Source organism: Larus michahellis, chromosome 2 (assembly GCF_964199755.1).
Source record: "Larus michahellis chromosome 2, bLarMic1.1, whole genome shotgun sequence".
Taxonomy (NCBI): Eukaryota; Metazoa; Chordata; class Aves; order Charadriiformes; family Laridae; genus Larus; species Larus michahellis.
This window is the reverse complement of record NC_133897.1, coordinates 66582864-66605463: the sequence shown is the minus strand read 5'-3', so window position 1 is coordinate 66605463 and position 22600 is coordinate 66582864. Positions and strand designations below refer to the sequence as shown.

General features: G+C 40.8%; 1 protein-coding gene across 8 annotated transcripts in view; it reads right to left on the bottom strand.

Annotated features, from left to right (window-relative positions):
- Positions 1 to 13041: 13041 nt before the first annotated feature.
- The window catches only part of ATP9B (ATPase phospholipid transporting 9B (putative)), a 169977-nt gene continuing 160418 nt past the window's right edge, over positions 13042 to 22600 (bottom strand). For 5 of the 8 annotated variants that reach the window (XM_074575764.1, XM_074575766.1, XM_074575761.1 and 2 more), the window contains 5 exons: positions 21793 to 21901; positions 18942 to 18999; positions 18048 to 18251; positions 15688 to 15720; positions 13059 to 14872 (listed from right to left, as the gene is read on the bottom strand). In XM_074575764.1, the coding sequence (XP_074431865.1) occupies positions 14736 to 14872; positions 15688 to 15720; positions 18048 to 18251; positions 18942 to 18999; positions 21793 to 21901 (541 nt within the window). In that variant the 3' untranslated portion in view covers positions 13059 to 14735. Of the gene's footprint in view, positions 14873 to 15687; positions 15721 to 18047; positions 18252 to 18941; positions 19000 to 21792; positions 21902 to 22600 lie in introns of all 8 variants that reach the window. The other 3 variants (XM_074575765.1, XM_074575768.1, XM_074575762.1) reach the window with 1 other exon arrangement.

The following is a 22600-nucleotide window of genomic DNA, read 5'->3' as shown; positions in this document are numbered from 1 at the left end:
CTTGCATCCAAGGCTCCGTGTCCTGACGCTCAGAACAGGTCCGGCAGTGCTGAAGAACCCTTTGTAGCCTCCCTCACTTTAATAAGGGACCAGCCTGTTTCGAACTCCAAGTTCGATGCCAAGAGCACCCTGTTTGCCACATGAAACGAGTGACCCGATGTGAAGTCCTGGAGTCCCGAGCTGTATCATGAGCCCTCTTTTCCAAAATCTCAGCTGTGCTATTATTTACTTGTCGGGCTGCTGTTATCCCTACTGCTCCTCGGCACCAGCCCGAGTCTTTTCCTTCATTAGCTTCCTCCTGCTCCAGTTCATTAAACTTGCATTTAAATGTGCTATTGGTTCTCCCTAAATGAATAACCTTCCATTGTGTAATATTGAATTCCTTTGTATTAGCCTGTTCCCCCAGTGTCTCCAAATCCTCCTGTAGTCTGGTGCATTCCTGAAATTTATCAGCAGCCTCCCCTCCTATCATGATGTCATCCGCATCTGGACACCCAGCGTATCGCGCCAACCTCGGGCTCATTTGTACAAAACTCTTAAACAGAGCAAGTCCCGGCACCGAGCCCCAGGAGATCTGGCCTGTTAGCTCTCTTCATGTGCACGGCCCTATTTATTGCACTTCTCTCTTCTCTAACCCAAGTTTATCCTTCCAATATCGATACTCCAATACTTGTATATTTTTACTGACCTCATTTTCTGACGCAGTCAGCAACGTTGTTAAACTCCAGCAAACACAAAATCATTGCTTTAAACTTTTCTGGGCTCACCTTCACAAACTTTATGAATAGGATTTGGACTACTCCAGCAGCAGTTTTTACTATGGTCCCTTGTGCCAGATGCTTGCAAACACCAGTCCCTGCCCCCGCTTTCCCCAGTACTTTCAGCATGACAGGACAACCCAGGGGACGAGAGGTATAGAAGGAGAAAGGAAATACTTTCCAGGTGGTGAAACGAGCTGCCAAGGTGGCTATGCACTATTGAGGAGCATGTAAGGTAGGTAATGATGACCTGCAGCCCAATGGTGTAAAGCGATAAACTCTCCTCCCCTCTTATTTTCACCAAACATTGAGCTGCTCAGCCTTTCCAAAGACAGTGGCCTCGGACAGGGGTGAAACTTGGAGCTTTTCAGCCTAAAAGATGAAATGATAGGAAACTGCGTGCCATTGGGAATGAGGGGTTATGACGGAGAAGCTGAAGGCAGACGCGTCCAGCTGCCTGCAGTGTACTACTCCAATAATGATGGCAAGTTTCAGACATGGTATCCAGCGGTTCCTGGGTCACCACTGAATTGCACCAGCGGCGGAGTTGGGAGCACCTCAGTGATGGGCTGGCTTTGATCCTAACTCCCAGTCCAACTCTGTGCAACCCTGCCTGCTCCGCCTGTCCAGGGATGCCACGGACCTTGGCTAAATCCTGTTACTCACAGAAATGCCCCATGGACGAGGGGTTTCTGAGAAGCCCTTTGATGAGGTTGGCAGAGCCAGAAGCTTCTCTTTAGCAGGGGGATGATGAAAGGCTGGCAGGAAATTGGGCTTTTAACATACACCTTTCATTCTTCACAGATTGAATTCTATCATCTCCCTCATTCTTTTCACACCATATTTCATGCACAATGGGTGTTTTATTTGTAGGGATGATTTGGCTGAGGGCACCAGTATCCTGAAATGGATTGCCAGACTCCTATAGTTTGGTTCAAGGATGTAAGTGTTTGGTTCTTGGTGTAACAAAATGACGTGCGAGCCCAGTGCCTTTGTTCCATTAGCTAATGGCAGCATTCCTGTTTTGTGACATCCCTACATGCTGAAAGAGCTATCTTGAAGAACAAATGCTGAAAATTAAAATCTTCTTGAGTCAAGCTTCTTCATTAGCAGCCTGCCTGGCTAGACTCTACCTTATTATTTTTTGCTGGTGTGTAGCCGTAAAGAGAAAACCAAGGAGAAAAATAGGCAATTAAAATGCATTAAATTGATTTCCAAATGAGTATGCAGAACCAGAAAGTCTCAGGAAGAACCCCTTCTCTTCTCTTGCATCTGCTGCTGTCTGTGAGAGTGCAAATTCACTAGTGACTGGAACGAGACACATTTGCAAATATTAGTAGAGTCAAACTTCTATCTAGGATCCCTCAGTCAAGTCTCTGAAAACCATGCTTGGCATGCATTGTAGAGCAGGATTTTTCAAAGGTTATGCAAAAGCTTTTCAGCCCTAGCGGTTCAAGCGTAGACTCTCAGCTCTGCAAAGCCAGAGAATCATTTTCCTCATCGTTAAGAAAAACGCACCTCACAATTCCTCTGCTCTCAACTGTGTTCCAGCACAACAGCGAAACTAGAAGCATTATGAAACCACCCACCCTCCTGACGCCAGGCGCTGGGTCAGCTTTGTGGCTCAGGTCTCGCCAACAGACTGTTCACCTCAAGTTAATGCAGCTGTATCAAATGCAAGCCCGGAACGTTTAAAGAAAACCATGAAGATGATACAAATTAATCTCTCTTCCTCGCTTCCAGGACTTTCCTCTCCCTACTCCCTTCCTCCCAAGGGTCCAATTAAATTTATTTTCAGGTTGCTTTGTAAGCCCACTAAGTAAATGATGCAATTAAAGAAGCCTCGCAACTGGGGTGCGTGAGAAGGAGGCTCCCCACAGACGTGTGTGGTGCAAGGGAAAACGAACTGCATAGGCACATACACGCGAACAGTAACGCCTTTGTTAAGCTACGGGGTAGAGCAACGGCAGAACAACCTCCCTCACCTACCGATGCAGGCTGGATCTATCCACCAAGCTTATTCTGGGAAGGGCAGGTGTGAAATGACGGACTGAAGACCAGGGCTGAAAATTGGTTGATGGGACACTTTGGGACTTACGCTGAAGAACCCATCGCTAGAGGTGAGTCTTTGAGATTAAAGCCGCTCGATTTTACTGCTGAAGGGCTGCTGCCTGCTTGCTGCCCAGCACTGAACCACTGAGCAGTCCATAAGAGCTGTGCCACAATGAAATGCTTCTCCTGGTGTTTCTCAGGTTACACGAGTCAAAGTTGTCAAGTCTGGGAATCTGGGATTTGGCTCCAAGTTTTGCTTGCTGCACTCCAATAAGTGGATGCAGACCGATTTTACAGAAGTGGCCAGCAAGCCCTAGCAGGACAAAGAAAGGCCATTCCCACCCACACATAGCCTTTGCTCTCACCCCTGGAAAGCTCCTCCACTTGTCACTGTGCTGAAGAAGTCCAGTGCTGTATGGAGCTTTGGAGAACCTTGTCTGGAGGCTCCTGCCTCTGGTCACTGCTGTCTGAATGCCAACGGGTATAGAGCGACCCAAGGGATTAGACAGAAAGAGGCCCCAGAAATTGTGCATGCACAGGAACATACGCACACACGCACACATAATTATCTCTTCCATTTGGAGTTCATGGCTGGCTAGACTTGCTGACCTCAGGGTAAAAATTTGTCTTGAGGAGGGCTCTGAAGGTGGTTCAGGGTGACTGCTGCCTGGGTACAAAGCCCAGTAAAAGGCACTTCTGATATCCTGGGATTGGCTTGGATGAGCAGCCAGGTTTGGGTTGAAGGCTGGTATCAGTGGTGGATCAGAGGAGGGTAAAGGCAGAGCAGTAAGAGATCAGCTCGGGATAAGTATGGAGGGGCCAAAGCCTGAGCTCTCAGTTCAGTGATGAGGGCGTTAGTGTGAAGATCGGGAGTGGGGCAGGAGTAGGCGGGGGAAGGGCTGCCTGTTGGTTCACAGACCAGACGACAATGCTGGGTCTGGCACAGCAGTCCCGGGAACTCTGATGATTCAGAAGCGTCGAGGAGGGGAACGCCTTCCCGAGATGAAAAATCCTGCCCTGCTAGGGGCACGGGAATGAGAGTTGCTTCTGATGGTTGGTACTACTGGCCAGCAGATCTGGCAAAAGGTGGTTAACCAGGGCCTTGACATGAAGCCTGTCCTGATCCAGCTGCCTCCACAGCTACTGAAATGTTGTCCGTAGGTTATCACAGTAAATGCTACTGAGGGTAGTTTTCTCTTAAGGGCTTTTTCTCCTCCCTTCACCCAATTAAAAGTTCAATAGCAACCACAAACTCACTTCAGAGGGTGAGAGTTCCAAACGCCCAAGACTTTTGTTTAAGGCCAGCCTAGACGGACCACTGTCAGAAACCCCTCCACCTTTCAACACCTGCACTGATAAATTAGCCTGTCAGGCGGAGCCCGCATCCCCAGCAGCAGATGTTGGGATAATGGTGTTTGACAGTGACTGCACTGGAGATAAATCCTTGCCACGATAGTGATTTCTGTCTCATCTGGAAGATTTAAGACTAGGCCATTAAAGGAAACTTTTCTTTCCCGTACTACTAAACCACAATTTTAGAAAATGGGCACTGCATACCTTGAGAGAGAGGATTTTTTATTGGTTGTCGGTTATTATGACAGTGGGCGCGGGATTTTACTTATTTCTTAGCTTCCGCCGCCCCCTTCTGGCGTGTGTGAAAGTACGAGCTTTCACAAGAAACTTCCTGCCATCCCCTCAGAAATAACAGAGAGAGGCACCCCGCCCCCCGCCCCCCGTATTTATTGATGTCGACTTTGACGGACTTAAACGCATCAGTCATTCAAAGAGAACCCCCGAGCATTTTTGGAAAGCGCAGATGCTGAATTAGAAGGGGCGGGATGCAGGTGCCGCTTCTGGCTGGGTTAAAAGCCTGGGTGGCGTGCGGGACGGCGCTGCCACGGAGGGAGAGTTGTGCAGTCGTTCTCCCTCTCTCTGCCTTTGGCTCCCTACCACTAGCCTACAGCTATTTCAGTCATAATGCTGTGCGAAGAAACTTCACTTCTGTCGGCTAAGTTCCGCGCTAATCACCTCCGAGAGCGCGACCGTGCTTTCCATCGACAGGATTAACAACCAGCGCTCAAGCAGCTGACGCGCTGGAGGACAGGCCAAGCAAAGAACCGACAGCCAGGCTCTGGCAGGGGAACCCACAGGGCAATGTAAGGGGGCAGAGCAGGAGGTACTGGTCCAAACCAGCACCAAGTCAGAGCTTTGAGCAGGACAGAAGCCCCTGTAGATATATTTCCCCTACTCAGATGTACACATACTCGCATAAGATTGTGGTAATCAGGAGAATGAGAAGAAAATTGAGTGACAGGTACGGAAATACACTAAAGTTAATCAACTAACTTCTAAGTGACCACTCCTGAATATAGCAAAAAAAAAAAAAAAATCATGCTGTATTTTCATGAAAAAAATTAAAACACAAGTGAAGCAATCCCAAAGATGAAGTATCATTCAAACAAAAGTGGGATGACCAAGTCTCAGGTTAAAAGTGAAGTCCTTCCTTCATGCTTTGTGTAAACACCACCATCAAGCCCCCATATACCCAGGATTGTAAGTTAGCAGGTTTACCACCTTGATGAAATTTCTGCCTCCTTGTAAGAAAAAGGTACCATTTCTTTCATCCCAAGTCACTTGGGTGAGTTCCTAGGACCTTCCTCCCCACACACTGTCTCTAGCCCCATCTCACTGTTCTTGTCAGCTTTCCTCACTTCCATCCATTCTCGGTGATGGCAAAACCCTCTCCCTTGTCAGTCTCTAAATTAATGGGCAGGGGGGCTCTTTCCCTCTCTCTGAAAAACCTGTATCATCTTCTCCAGCATCCTGCTCAGAGCCTATAATGTAATACCAATAACGATTATCTTCCTGTTGCTCCTATACTCTTTTTATTCCATTCTGACTGATCAGTTCGGTTGCCCAGCTTGACAACTATAAAGAGACTGAAGGCTTGTACAGTGAGCACTTAGCATTTTTTTGGTAACCAGGCTCCTACTCACAAAGAAAACATCTTAAAAATAGTAGCACTTAAAATCACCAGTCAGTTCTGGTGGAGACCCCCTCCAACTGGTAACAGAAATTGTTGTATGAGCAAAACCACGGAAATTATTAGTCTTCCACCTTCACCCGCCTCACACCTCTTAAGTTCTTAGTTCCTGCCTTGAGTTTTGATATTCTCGTTGAAATTTGCATAATATGAAGCTGATTAACTCTGCTGTGTTCCAGACACACAAGTAGCTCCTGTTTTTTCTTTCTCTTGAGATAAAGCTCCCACATTTTTCATGCCTTGGAAAAGTATCAAACCAGAGAAGGAGAGATGCAAAGCAGAAGCGCTGGGAGACGCCTGGGACTCAAACAGGACTGCCAGGTAGCAAGAAAGACCATAGGGAGACCTTTGTTTTTCATGTTTTCCTTGAGTTGCTGGAGGGCTCTTTATCTGGTGTCTTCCCTCCAAAATTTCTCCCTTGGCTGAACTGGCAGCGCATGTGCTGAATTCAGCTTGCCCAGAAGCAGCTCAGCCACAAGCAGCCACTCAGTCACCCTCTTCACATGACCACCAGATGAGTCCGTCTCCCATGGAATTTGTGTCCCATCTTTAAAAATAAATACAAGACAAATAAGTGAAGTCTTGGCTACACTCAGCAACCCTGACCCACACGCAGATGTGACTATGCTTGAGTCAACAGCTACGAGATCAGCAGGCTGCAATTTTAAAGACACCCTGGACACCCAGGTTACTCGGAGGAGAACACAAGCAGGAATGGTAGGAAGGTGCTGAGGAATGGCTAGGGCCTACAAGATGGCTTGCAAGAAGACCAGCTCATGAGGGAGACCTGCTGATGTCCCCAGGGTGGCTCCAAGTGACTTGCCACGAGCGTAGGGTCTGACTTCAACCTGCAGGACATTGTGGTTAGGGGGTGCACCTCCATGCTGAGCGTTGGGTAGCACAGGACCAGACAGACAAGCCCCACAGACCTGGCTTAGGGCTCCTTCAAGATACCCGCAAGCAGTCTTCTGATTCTTCCCCCGATGCAGTGGGGGTCACTAGCTCCCTCTGCTAACCATGGCAGGCAGAAAAGGAGCCGGCTATAGGGTAAACCAAAATGAGCAGGAACTCAACACCTTCAAACAGTAAACCCTTTCCTGCCACGCTGGTGAACCAGAGGTTACAGACACAGAGACCTGCGCTGACCCCACAGTTTGGCACAGCCTAGATTTTCCAGAACTGGGCAACGCAGTATGGAGTAGGAGGGGTGAGGGGTAGAGGGGATGGGTTTTTTGGGTCTCAGGCAAAATTCAGTTTCCCCACATGCTTTCATTGACTCCCCCAGCCTTCTGCCTGTGAAGGTGTTTCCTGGGGCTGACCAGAACATGCAAAATTCTGCAGTTTCAGACACCTCCCCTCCCATGCCCCGAGGTGGCTGCCTCTAGGGCAGGCTTTGCTTTAGGAAGCCTTTCCCTGATTCTCCAGCAGCAAACTCCATCGCTCACCGTACACTGGTACATCTGAACTGGCAGAGTGAGTTACCTGCGTGTCAAGAAGAGAGACTCTCACCCTGCCGAGTACTAGATCAGTGACTGGGGCTGGCTCTGCGTTACAGCTGAGCTATAACCTCGTTCTCCCACCTCACCTGCCACTTCCAAGTAATTGCTTTCGGACAGATGGCAAGCTAGCAGCGTGGTTATGTGACTAGCAGTTTGGCTTTCTTCCCACTCAACCCCAAAAGAAATCTGCTGCAGGTTACACAGATACAGCTTGTTTTTCTCTGCTTCCCTTCCAGCATTACAAACCAGTCTGCACAGAGGCCGATTGCTTCCAACAAGTGGACAACTGCTCTGGCTGGGGAATACTTACATCCCACGTGCAAGCGGGCAGAGCTGGACCAAAGCACAGAGGCACCGCTGTATGATCGTTGTTCTCAGGATAACACAACGACGAAGGTGAAACGCGCCAACCAGCAAACAGGCAGGGATCCTGCTTGCTGTTACCGGCAGAGCCTGTCCTGGTCAGGAAAAATCTCTTTGAAGGCAAGCAGGGCCAGACCCAATAGCAGAGCTAAGCAGAAACGCATGGCACTTTGACTGCCTGCAATTGTTTCTTTCAGGCGTGTGTTCCCGAGATGGGTTGTTAAAAACGTGATTTCCCTCAAGCTGTTCCAGGGCTTCAGGTGTGGGTTGTCTTACAAGGTTTATTTTCTGAAAATGTTATTGGTTGGGTTTTTTTTAAATAAGATTTCCATGTGTTGGTTTTTTTGCTCTGAAGTCTGGAGGTGTCAAGGGCATCACAAACTTAAGTTTATTGTGAGCAGCAAATTTCTTTCCCCCCTCCTTTATTTCTAGAGCTCATACGATATACCTAAGCTTAAACCACTTCAAGACACTTATTTCTTAAATTCTGGCATCCTTCGCTGTAACACCGAATTCCTAACAAATGCACAGATGTCCTCCTATGTCGCTTTCAACTCATAACCCTCTGTCTATTCTAGTAACATAAATAATGTAAAAAGGACCAAGCAGAATTACAACTACCTTCCTACCTGTGTGTGGCTAATGTGAAGGCCTGGAGCTAGGATATTTTTTAAAATTAGATTTTTTAAAAAATAATTTGAAATCTTTTACTATTTTCTCACAGTGAAGAAGTTTATGACAAGAACTGAAAGGCACCTGTAAACAAAGCAAAGCCACTACAGCCACAGGGTAGAAGCCTCAAGGCCAATAAATCTTGTTTTCCTTCACCTCTTTCCTAGAACTTGATAGAATTGTATGCGTTTGTCTGTTTTTGGTTTTTTTTGGGTTTTTTTTGTTTTTGTTTTTTTTTTTAAACTGCAGATTGCCTACAGTTGCTTTAGTTGCATTCAGCTAGGGATAAGTACGTACTAGACAATGCCTGTGTCGTGTTCCTTGCTCACGACACTCAGATGGAAACACCACCTCCGCCAGCCAGGATAAACTCAGTTCAGCTGAGATCAAGATACGCAAAGAACTTCTATTCAAAGGACTGTCACGGAAGAGGCAGCATCCTGATAAAGGGAGGAGGCACTCCGGGAACCAGAAGCCGTGGGAGGAAGTGCATACGTAGCTGCGTTCCTGCAGAGGGGTTTGGAAGAGAAGGCAGCAACCAGCGATTACACGCAGGGGAGGCAACAGCTCATCTTCCTCTACTGAGCACATGCGGCGTAGAGGCTTTCCCCAAGGGAGCAATCTAGACCGAGAATTCCCAAATCTGTCCTTCAAACAGGCAATAGACGATTGCAATAAATACAAAACATGTGTACGTGCGCTTATCCCTTACAGGTCCGCTCATCCATTAACATCCCCCAGCCTTCCAGCCCAAATGGTCAGGAATTAATTTTCAACAGGCTTTTGAAGTAGTTATCTATAATTTGCTTCCACACAACGTGCGTTTACTTTGCAAAATCAAATCCATGCTCAGAACCCAGAGCAAAACACAGCGGGCCCATGGAAAAAACTAGATGTGTACATTACAAAGAAACAATGGAAAGTAGTTCTACAAATAAGAATTACAATAGTCTATTTTGTGTACTGCTTGCTTAAAGCTGTATGAACATTATAACCAAAGCCTTTTTATTCATACTACTTTTGTCAAGAGAAGAGGAAATAAACACAGTTTACTGCTGGAGGAATAAAGGCAGGGCCATAAATACTTACGATGCATCATAGTTATAAAAATAGTATCTCTTCTTAGAGCCAATGACGATCTTTCTTACAGCTCAATAACGCAAAAAGGTTAAGTATTCCTCAAACATGCTTTTTTCTGAGCAATGTAGAGGTTTACTATTGCTGGTTACAATCTCAAATTGAAAGCATGCTAAAGGACAGGAGGGGACTACAATAAGGAGAAATCTCAGGTGCAGTTTTGCTAAAACCGGGTCAGGAATGGGAGAATGAAGTATAATTTGTCAACTCAACTGTGGAGCGTTCTCCCATTATCCTGTTCAAGGCATCCCTTTTTCACAACCTCTGTTGTAAAATATTTTGATCAAAATCGTGGTTTTGGTCGATGAAGTAGCAAATAGGTCTTTCAGTGCAATTCCCTATTTGAGAAGGATTTTGTTAGCAATTGGCTGAGCAAATTCCCACTCACAATAACAGCTGTGAACCCTGCTCAGGGCATCTGTTGGGTAGTTAATACTTGTTGGGAACTATCTTGCTTTAAGTGTCTTCTGTTTACAAAAGGAATTCCTACACTTTTTAACACAGTGTTAAAGATATTGCACCTCCTGTTTGTTTACATATAATGTTCGATCCATGTTGTCTTTGCTCACCCGTACTGATTTTCCTCTCTACAGGGGGCCAACATATCGAAGGACTTTTTTGATTGCCTTCAAGTTTCAACTGAGTTATAATAACAACAGCCTACATACAGAAAGGTTATTAAATGAAGTGTTGTAAGAGACTGGTGGCCCAATTCTTTCCTTTCTAGGCAGCAAAAAGGAGGAGAGACTCCATGGAAGCTAAAATTCAAATGGATGTCAGAGTAAGAGGGGCCTACGATAGCTTCTGCACCAGCACTGTGAGCAGAGCAGCCACCTCTGCTCCCGTGGTTACCACTTTTTGAGGAGCACTGTCCGCCCAGACTCTACTGACCCTTTGCACGTACTCCACACTAAATTCCTTTGCCGTGCAGGGGCTGTTGGAACCATGTTAATACTCTGGGACATGTGAAGCGATGCAAGCGTGGAACAGATGCAAGTCTCTTTCAAGTTATCTTCCCAATACAAAACCCAGGGATACAGAGCTCTGCAAAAGGGGGAAAAGAGATCACATCAGAGTATCTGTGTTAACAGCACACCTCCAAAGCCTCTAAGGAAGTCTATACTATCATTTACATAGCAAGCCCTTCCCCAGGCCTGACTCACCATCGTTCATGTGGTACATCTGCAAATAAGGGTGGTTCAGGCACGAACAGCCCCTACCTCCAGCGATGAAGGAACCTTCCACTGTACCCTGCATGAGCAAGGCAGAGGTGCCCATCAGTGTAGGGATGGAGGATGATCCCAGGAACACACTGACTAGCTCACCAGCAGAAGATCTGAGGTAGTGGTCAGTTCTTCAAAACAATCTGAATGCCTTGAAACAGGAATAAGGTTGCGGAGGAGTATGGAGACTATACCGCCTAGGCCTACAAACTAACACGCACAAATGGGCATAAGTAAGAGCAGTATGTAGAGAAATCATCTCCTCTTTGTCTACAGAAGTTGGCCCCCCTGATAACAGCTGTTTAATTCCCTATGTGAACATTAAAATTCTTGCTAAAATACCTGCAGCGCTGCTGTCCAGTCCAACAAAGGTTCCTGACTGCTGAGCTCCCTCTTGCAGGCATGTTTTAAAAGGAGACTGAAAAACGTTTAGGCTCACCCTCTTTTGTGGACATAGGGTAGGAGGACATTTGTAACACAAATTGTCGCAAGTGGATGCTGCTCATCAAGATAATACACATAATAATGTACGTACAAAAGCAATGGCATGTTTTCGGACAACCACTCAGAAATTTTAGGAAGAAAACAGGAGATACCACACAGCTGAATTCTGACAATACACGTCAGCAAACCCAGTTTGAACATAAAAAACCACTGTTGTAAACACTCACATTCATAGAAGAGTGCTACAAATTTAATACTAAGTATGCAAGGATTTAATTTTGGCTTCCATTTGCAAACTAATACCTTGTGTAGTAAAATTTTTCCAGCAGTTACATGAACACGTAAGTCTAGAATAGCAGCAGAAGAAACCAGTGTAATAATTACCAGTACTCCTTTTTTGCAGGATCTCTCCTTTTCCCTGTGTTCTTCCATCAAACTACATAGGAAATCTAGCAAATTTTTAGCTCAATATGCTTATTAACCATGGTCCAAATAGGTCAGTATTGTTACATATGTTACTTTGGTGAAGGTGTTATTTCCTGCTCGTGTTGCTCCTCCATCCTATTCCAATTCTGAAAATGTTTTCAAATACGTTTTCAAAGAGACATGATTACCATTTCAGAAATACGTATCTGACATAGCAGCTCACAAAAGTAAACATTTATTTAATACCAAATAAAACTAAGCTCCTTCTGGGTGTAACTAGAAGACCCAAGGCCTAAATCTGTGTTTATGTAAGCTGATCTGGTGCTTCAGACTTACTCCTGACATATACTGATGTGAAATGACAACAGAATGAGATTCTTACAAAATAATTTATTCATCTGCACACCAGACATGTTACCATTCTAGTCTGTTTTAAGAGCCAGGGATTGTGATGGTACTCGGCTTACTTTGTACCAAAATCTACAATACATTAAAGCTTTCTACTGAAAGAAGCCATATTACAATATTTAAATTCCGTATTGATGTTATTACCTGTAAACCACTGTGATTTGGTAGCGCCACCCCTTCACAGGGCTATGGCTGAGTGACATGAACAAGCAGAAAGCAGACTTCCCTGGTGTACATAGTTTTGCAGTGACTGAACCTCAAAAGCACTTTAAGTCACCTGAATCGGGCTTCCGCAAGTCTTCAAAATAAAGTCCTAGCTGAGACTAGACCTTTGCTGTATATTGAAAACACTCTAAGAAAGCAGGCACTCTAGAGAATTGACTCCACTTTTGAAAGGCTTGTATCTGCGTGTAGGATCTATACGTTTGCTATCACACTAACCTCACAGTCTTAATGCTGAGGATTAATATATGTAACACTATAAATTCTGACACATGGGTATAATTGTATCTCATACGGCTGGATTACGGTACCGCTATCACTTTCATACTGCTAGTTTAATTTCTGATTTTTTCCTCGTTTTCTGCCTAACGTCAAAGATGTGATGTCTAGATGAAGGATGACCAACTCTAAGCTTTTGCTCATCCATTGAATTGTATGCGTATGGTTGCGAGCTCACAATGTGTAAGACAAAACGGTCTGAAGACATCATCATCAATGTTTCCGAACAGCTGCACACTGGTGACTTTTCTTAATTGATTCAAAGTAATTACGACTTATTGGGAGAAAATAGAAAATAAAAGCAAATCAGCAACAAAAATATCACAGGACTAAACTGAAAATATAAACCAAGAGTATCTTGACAAAAGCACATAAAATGAAGAAAGGCTTTTGCTAGTATGCCAGAACAGTGACATCTTGTGGGGGTTTTACAGAAGTGAGTTTACAGAGGGACAGAGCAAACTAGTCTGCAATGTTGTGTAATTAGAAGAAAGACTACTTCAGTAGTTCATTTAATACGTATACCATTAATAATATTTGGTAGAAATTAGGCTTTATTGCTTTTATAATTAGGAATAAAAATAATGATAAAAAAAAAGCAGATAAACAGCTAGTAAGGAAAACTTTCAAAACAAAAATTAATGGAGTGGAGTGGAGTCCAAACAGCTCTGCAGCAGTTTCCTCTGCTCTCCCAGGAAGTAGTTATATTTATCACTTAAATATTACTCATCCAACATAATAATGGCATAAGGGCAAAGTTATAATAAACTAAAAGAATTACGTTGTAAAGGCATACAGTCAAACATAAAAATGACATCCATATTAAGTGTTTTTTAAAAACACACACGTAAATATTTAATAAATAAAGCATGGATAATTATGCTGTTCGTTTCCATTATATGTACTTCTTGAGAAAGCAAAGTTATATCACAATGGAAAACTAAAATAATATATCTGACTTTCCAGTACAGTATGCAAGATTTGGACCCTTCAGATTGCATCAGAGTATATGAGTTTCTGGAACAAATCTTCAGCCACTGTAAAGTGTCGTAACTCAGCCAAGATACTCAAGTCTGACAGTTTACAACAAGCAAGAATGTTGTGATTTTTTTTTTTTTAAACAAGTTTGCACCCAAACTAAGTTATAAAAACATAACATTTACATCTTGGAAGATGATAGATTTTCCTACCATAATGCTCATGTGTTCCATCTTATTTTCTTTTACCTGAGTAACCTAAGTAAACAGATTACAAGGCAATTTAAACATATTAGCTAGTACAATGTTTACCGGACTTCTCATATATAGAAATGTACTTGACACTATTTGCAGTTTTACAAATACAAAATGAGTAAGAATTTTAAAACATATTTTTACTGAGCAGCCATGTCTTTGATACCTGTACAAATCAATAGGTGCAGTGGAATTATGTATAGAATTTATGATTTAATTTTCAAACAGCTTTTGTGCAACCTGGCTGTAATGTGCATTTAAAGAACTGCTGTCAACATCACAGATCTGTAATATTTACTAGTGCCAGAAATGGGGAGTACAGAGGAGGACAACAGCTCCTAAAATAGTACTGTGCTATGCAGACATCTGTACATAATTCAAACAGTGCATATTACTCACTGTCTGATGAGGAATAATAGTTAGCTGCTAATACAGACACGGGCATTTACAGGTATTAGGTTTGTTATAGTAAGTATGGACGAACGAACTTTTCCATACAGAAACACTAAAAGGAAAGGACTTGAATTAGGAAGTTATGTAGTAATTAAAGAAGGGAAGTTATGTAATAAATAACAAAACTTTCCATTCAACTTGCAGAAGATTAGTACAGCAGGAAAAAATCCTTTACAGTAGCAAAAAATCCTTTACAGTAGCAATGAAACCATTCAGAAGCATTTCCAAATCAAAAGTAATTCAGTTTTATTTTATAATCAAAGCAACTGAAAGTAAAAAAAAAAAAAAATCAACATGAAGAAAATTTAGTTTATTTCTGGTAGTCTTGTTAGTGTACTTCTGTGTTATTGTACCTGTCAGATGTTTCCTCCTCTTTTTGTGCTCTATTCACTCTATCACTTTTGATTTTTAATACTTTTTTTTTAAATTTCTTTAGTCCAACATAAATCCATAGACACTAAAGCACAGTGAATGTGCAATTTGCAGACTGGTGTGAGTGAAAAACCGTAGGAATTCAATTACTTTTACGAGGTAAGCTTGGAGTAACTTGGAGGAGAAAATTTGCGCTTCAAGTACTTGAGAATGTAAAGTGGAAGACAGCTAACAACAGTGATTGCTGACACTTTCCACAGGAAGGTCACAGTTGTGATAAAGGCAACATCTGCAGAAACAAAAAGGGAAAATAAGTAATGGGAACTGATAACATGGAAACTGGAACTTCCATGCTGCAAAGTCAATTAAAATCTCTTAATTGTTTGCTTATGCTATTGTTCAAGACCATGCAAAATTTTAAAAAAAAAAAAAAAAAAGGCAACAAAACAACAGAAAGAGAAAGTTAACGTCAACATTTTGGTTTTGCCAACTCTTTTCTTTAGACAGGAACTTCAGAGTTCCTTTACGGTCCTTACACTGTTTTGCAGCACAACATAGTTTTAGGGGAAACAGAATCTCAATATAAATGCAAAACTTTCCCATAATAAAAAGTAAAAGCATCTTGTTTTTCTACTAGTAAGAACAATTTTTACCCACTATAATACAAGCTCTAAACCAGAAATTCTGCCACCTTTTTGGATCCTTTATTCCATATTCAGATTTCTTTGAAACAGTCACAACTAGAGTGAATGATTCTTAAAACCTTAGAGATTAGAGTCCAAAAATTTAAAGGGAAAACAATGTAGTGATATTGCCACAAGCCACAGTGAAAAGCTATATTTTGTGACAAACATTAACGAGAATGGTGACACTCTACACTTGCTACTGAAATTTTTTTACTATATTTCCATATTTCCAATGGTCAGGTAGTACTAAAGTTATCATGGAAAGGTCCCAGAAACGAGGTTATCTGAAGAACGGGGGTGGTATTTTTGCTTTTTTCCATTATTTACAAATGTGTATATTAAATAATTTACTACTCTAATGAATTTTTAAAGATTTAAAAAAAAAAAAAGAATTCAAGAAAAGTTAAACTTCACCTACCTAAGAAAGCTCCAAAAGACACTCTGCCTATACCTGTTTCACAAAGAGGGAGAATGAAAATGAAAGGATAGATTTACAGAAAATACGAAAGTTATGTGAAAAAAAACCCAAGCAGGTTAGCAACACAAAAAGGAAATGAGAAAAAGTTAGTAGCATTAACTGGAATATTATTGCCTTTCACATGACAACCAGAATATTTTAAATAGCAATTAAACCAAAATATTTTGAAAATACAAGGATTTTATGTTTGGTCACGTTTTAAGGTTTTAAATAGGTAGGCAGTTTCCTTACATTTGACTTCAAGGTGTAATTTACTGTATAGACAACTTGATCAGTGCTGTTTTAATGTGAATTAAAATTCACTTCAGAAAATGCAATACAGAAATGCTTTAGTGCTCCAACTTTACTCATTAAAAATACTTTGCATATTAGATTTCAATGTATAAACTTGTACAGTTTTAGCTTAAGCCTGCTTAGACATACTAAAAGTCTATGTAACGTATCACAGACAGGCTTAATAAGGCCATTGTGTGCAATTAGTTCAGAAACCTAAAAACTGAATTACTTCCATGAGTCAAAGCAGTATCCAATAGCTTTGCCTTTCTAATTTGAGCGCCCTGTCATACTTACGATATTTCTTTGGGAGGAAATGCTGCTTTTAAGTAACATCATTGAAAGAAACATTTTGTTTGCCAATGAAGTCAAGCACTATTGGACTAGATTGTTTTCAGTTCTTCTGTACCTTGAACTGTAAACTGTAACTTAGGTTTATACTACAGTACACGCACAAAAAGAGACTCCCTCCCCACAGCTGTAATGTGACAGATTAAATAAGAGTGAAGCATTAAGCAGAAGTAAGACTAACTGAAATGGATTTTCTCAGAGTAACTGATTAATAACACACTTTTAAAAATACATGTTTACAAAAGCCCGTGAAATTGCACCCTTCTCAGTAGCCTGAATGATGAAAAATACAGAAGTTAAGTCCCCAGGCTGCAAGAAGCCACGCGACCATTTACTTACTCAGTTGCTTGGACTTGTCCAGCAAATACATGAGGACAGTAAAGCACTCCCCTTTACAGAAAGGTTTGCAAGGAACAAAGTCCCTGCAGTTTTTACACAACTGTAACACACCTACAGGTGTTTCTCACTGAAACACACCTATAAAGGACAGAAGGACTGGCTGTCACCAATACTGAAGACTTACAAAGGTGAAGCAAGTTCTCCTTTATGAAGTTCCTGGAAGTTTAGACTTAAGACCCAGTACCTGCATCCGTTCTTGCTTGCTCCTTTCATTTGTAATCTGGCTGTGGAGATTCAGCAATCAAACCCAAAATCTCTATTAAAGAGTCTGTCCATTAGTGTCAGAGAAAAGAAAAAGGTACTCTGGCAAATATGAAATAACGTATAATACAAGTATCAAGCCCAGCTGGGTTGTTTCTTCATTAAAATTCAACTCCTGAGAAATCTGGGAAGCAACAGAACACCTGGGACAGGCAGTGAAGCATTTATTGATTAAAAAAATAATTCTGTCATCTAAATACACTACCCTAGTTTTGAACACCTGGGACATGAGAGAGTGAAAGCAGAACTATGAGTCTCCTAGAAACTCCCATATAACATGTAATTCTTTCATGAGAAGTGACAACTGAAAAAGAGCAACTCCTTACTCATCAGCTCCTGAAAAAAAAGAGAGAGGAGCTAGATTCTACTCCTTGTGAGATAAAATCAAAATTGTTATATGTATTTCTGTAAAAAATACATTTGTAAAATCACACTTAGATAGTTGCTTTTTACTGAAGGATAATTTGATATAAAAAGAAATATGTATTATTTTGATGCTCAGATCCTTGACTGCTAAGATTTGCAGTTTAAACGCGTTCTTTCATCTTGTGAACTATGAACAATCAGAACCTTAAGACACAACATGGGATACTGCAATTTCAAGCAAAGAAAGCTTAATATAAGCTTAATGTAATTATGAAACAATGATTCTTATATAAAGTGTTTATCCTGATAGCCTTCTGCCTCACTCTCTAGCAATACTTCAGCTCTTTTCATCTTATGGGTTAGATCTAATGAGGTCCACTTGGTCTGGCAAGAAGCTTGCATGTTTGAGTAAAGTTTATCATCTAGATAAAACATACTAACAGGAATAAAGATTGTCAAAGTCCAGGAGAAAAGGATAAGAGAATATTTTAACCCAACATTAATTAAGCCTAATTTCAACTCAGGCATATTTATAAAGGAGAAGGCTGTATTTCACAAAGCTAACATCACCTATTCTTATTTATGAAATGAGAAGAATATTAAAAATATAAAGCACAGTTCTTTGCTAAAATACTTTTACTACTACTCACCAAAGTATTCATTTAGAAATGCAAGAGAGGCCACATAGCAGCCAAGACTGAGGAATTCAGCCACCACCATTAACCAGTGCCACGTTCGTATGGTCAGTGCAACCATCAAGAGCTCAGTCAAGATTAGGGCAGTGAAGGAAATGGCAACGACATGTACAAATTCAGATTCAAAAAGCAGCAGGGCTCCATACATCAGAATACCACCTAGGAAAGGCACACAAAGTTAACCATACACTGAGCAACGAAATGTCAGTGTACCGGTTTTTACAACTGCACATTGAGTATTCAATAGCTTACCATGAAAACTTGCCCAGTAATTTTTTTAACAAACACAGCATTGATCTTTCTAAAAGAACAGAAGTGATATTTACTGTACTTTGTGCATGTGAAATAAAACAACCAAAGTAAAGCTGTAAAGAAATAAAACTATTAGAAAATTAAACACCTTTTAGTGCAATATATCTGATGAACTGTTAATTAACCTCATTTTGTCAAGTGCTACAAATAAATGAGATATTGTCGAAAGTGTAATTACTTTTAACTGATTACATAATTCAGATTTCTTAACAGTACTTCTGTCATTCCATGAAAGAAAACTGCTGTGTAAATACATGCAATGTGATAAGCACTCATTAAAATTTTTCTGGATTAGCATTTAATTAAAAACATGTCCTTTTTTAGGCGACATGCATCAATAAAAATACCAATCCACGCTGTGTTTTGAATAGACCTGGCACACTACAGGAATATCGATTTACAAGATAAACAGAAAGCAATATATATAAACTGCTGATGAAATGTTAAGCTTTGGGAATTCAACCTACAGCTGAAAAACAATATTGCTAATAGCAGACAAAAAATTCTCAGTTCAGTACAATTAGGACCCTCTCCTACCTTGGTAAATACTGATTAAAACCCAGATGAGGAAGGTCTTAAACGACAAAGATCTTCCCTAAAAGAAACAAGTGAGAGGACAGTTAAACAAAACTTTTATAAAAAAATAAATCTACTCAGTCCATATATTTTTAATTGTAAACCACTACAGATATATCTTACAAATAAAATAAGCAGTCTTTGAAATTATACAGGCTAAAAAGCATCTACTTGTTTTTACAATTCTTCATTGCAAACTTTCACAGAAATCACACAAAGTCTAAATTTGGGGGTAGGATAGTTAAGGCCTTCAACAGCAAAGATACTTTACCTTGCAATGCTCTGGCTCATTTTCAGAGGGATAATTACAGTAAAATTAGTTTATTTTTTATTTAAAATGTTTTTTGTCTGTTTTGTAAAGCGTAGTCTTCAAGAAAAATAGCATTGTATACCTACTGACCTAACCCTCAAGCAAAACTACTGTCACTAGTCTCATCTAAATGTTGGATAAACTATTTATTTGCGTTCATAGAATAAACATATGACTACTGTAAGTTTTCAGCAAGTAACTATTACCAAATACATTTTAAATCATCTTGTGGTTGTGAATGTTAGAGATTGAAACATATGCATAAATCAAAGAATAAATGCTGTACATGTGCGTTCTGCTAGAATTGCAGAGCTGAAAGGATATACATCTAGAAGGATAAAACAGCAAACAAAGCAGACATTTTGGCGCAAAAGAAGTGATCACCGGAACAGGGAAGAATCAGCACTTTACAAAGAAATGTGCTTCACTGCTGTAGAAAGTGATGAATTAACTCTTTCTATTACTTCATTATAGGCTAAAACATTTTCCTGGATAGGTGGAGTTCATGGCAAAGTGCTAAAGACACTTTCATAATTCTGTACATAGTCTAGAATGTTGGTGACAGACTGAACATATGCGAAAAAATTCTTGCACAAGCACGAAGAAACAAATTTTTCTCCTATGAGTGCCTACGAATTTTCCTTTGAGTATTGGACATTGCTACCACCTTTGACCATAGCTCCTAATTAGCAAGACTTGTGAAATAAGAATGAGTTTGAGTTTTGGTTCACCTTTATGGAACTAGAAGGGGTAAGTCACTCCTGAGCCTCTAAGGAACACTGCACAACAGGCTGTGAATCATTTTCAGATGAAAGCAGGGAGCCCTCTTACTTGTACTTCCTTTCAAATTTTCATCATCTGTTCTAGCTATAACTCTGTAGGAGCCACAGTAACAGTAATATTGAATCAGTGGATCCTCCAGGGTATGTGGCCACACCCGTTTCTCTGAACCTTGCTAATTTTCTCTTCTTGCACCAGAGCAAGAGTCGGTCGATGACTTGTGCCAATATACCTTACTCTTTTAAAAAATCCAGAAAGCATTTTCATCACTGGCATATCCCAGAAAAGAAACCATTCCTAGGAATACAATTATAGTCCACGTCAACGCATATTTGAATAACAGTAGATGAATAGCATTGGTAGAGATTTGCATTGAGTCCCTAATTTGAAAAATGATGTGCAGAAATATGTAGGCTTCACAGCGTCATGACTATGGCAGCATGATCATAAATTGTTGTAATAAACACAGTAAAATTACCTTGTAATAGTACAGTCAAATGTAGCACATAAATAACTTTTTGTACTACTCATCCATAGTCGTTCACTGACCATCATCTGCCCCACACAATGCACTGAACTGTACTCTCCAATTTCTCCACATTCTCTTTTCTATTTTTTTCCCCTTCTGAAGAGAATTATTTGGGTTCTACTTATTTAATACTCATAGAGGTGCAACAGAAGCTGGGAAAGTCAGTGATTCAGCATCTCCAAGAACTGCCACTTAAGCCTAAACAAAAAACTTTGCCTGCATTCATCTCCCCATCCTGGGCAGTTTCTGAGTACAGGCTAGCTTCTGTCTTTGCAAATAAGATGCTTCCTAGTTCCTTCAACAGGCCTCCACAGGCAAGCTTATAACCTGCCTTTAGCAGGTTTAAGGCCATGCTTTTTTGAGATTAATCATAGGCTGAAATCTCACGAAGAAACTTTAAAGGTTCTGAAGAGGAGAGAGAGAATCAAGACCTCCAACAGACGAGAAAAAATTCTCTCAGACTATCATAGCTAATAGCTAATTTAATACAATTAAAAAGACAAAGGCTCTGAAAAGTTTGGACCCTCTTCACCTATAGTCTGGTTTTGGACTTTTAGATACATCTTCAAAGAATCTACTATCCCTAAAAAGACTATCTGCGTCTGCCTTGGATCATAACTTTTCTAGCTGACAGTTTAAGATGGAGCAGAAGTACCTTTCAAAAAACTTATGAAAACAGAATCTCGAGATTTGTTTCACTTTTGCAGGTTACGGAATTATACACTTTTGTTGTTTGCAGGTATGCGCAAACACACAGAAAGCAGTATCTACAGATGATTCAATTAAGACATATCAGTTATCAATATCTGTTATTTAAAGAAAGTCAGATTTTGGAGATGTCAGTACCAATTCTGGGGGCGGGGCGGAATCTATAGATTAATTTACCAGTTAAAAAAGAAAAAGCAGCTGTGAAAAAGTAAGCATAAATAACTCCAGATCCTGTGGCGAGAACTAAAGCAACTTTTACATTAAATTATTTCAGTCCAACCATTGCTGACTCAACAAATTTATTAATAAAACTGAGTGGAACATTTGGTACTATGGATTATTTCCATAGTACAAAAGTCTGCATTACATTATTTGTGCATCTGTCTCACATGGAATACCTTAAGAAAATGATTTTAAGAATTCCCAGTTTTGCATACTGGAGATTCCACCATTTGTTTGTATCTGACCACTGAAGACATTCGTACCTTTGTGAGATCCTTATAAAGTTCTGGATATAGCAATGCCATTTCTGGCTTTACATCCTGATCCAATACTAGAGAGAAGACTGGAAACATAGTATATATGGTTGCATACCTAGGTGAAAGGAAAGGACATAAATTGACACTTTTGTATGATACGATTTTAAATCGATCTACCGAGTTCAATTATTCATTTTACGTAACTGGAATTAAACTGGTTCTTCTACCCAGTACTGAGGCAGCTTACCAATACAGCTTTACACATGCAACCTGCTCTTGTGCTTCTGAGAGCTGCCAGTCGTGAGAAGTTACAGAGCTTTTATACATTCAAAACCAGTAAATACATGTCTGTCTTCTACATATATCACCCAAGCTTATCACCTGTTACCATACCCCCTGTGCACTTGCACTTTGGACAACCAGTTCAAAGACCTGACATTTAAATTCGACCACAGACGACAGCATGAAAACTGAAGAAAAAACAAGTGCTATATTCTGGACATCAGAATGGTGGTACAGGTTGGTGGATGAACAAAAATCCTAACAGCTCTGTAAGTGGCTTTGGATTTTAGTACACGCATGCCAGATGTATAGTTCAGTATGTACTTACCAAGAACTTAGCACAACTATTTACCAACATTTTGGAGAGGTCTACTGCTTTCCTCTGCACAGTCTGGTGGAATCAGACCTTGATTTGACTATGATTTAAGTTACTAGTGATTTAAGTTGTTACTGTTTACAAGGAGTATAAAAAGAACTTCTTAGGACAGAAGGGGCAGAGAGAAGGACTAATATATGCATATGCCTCAGCTGT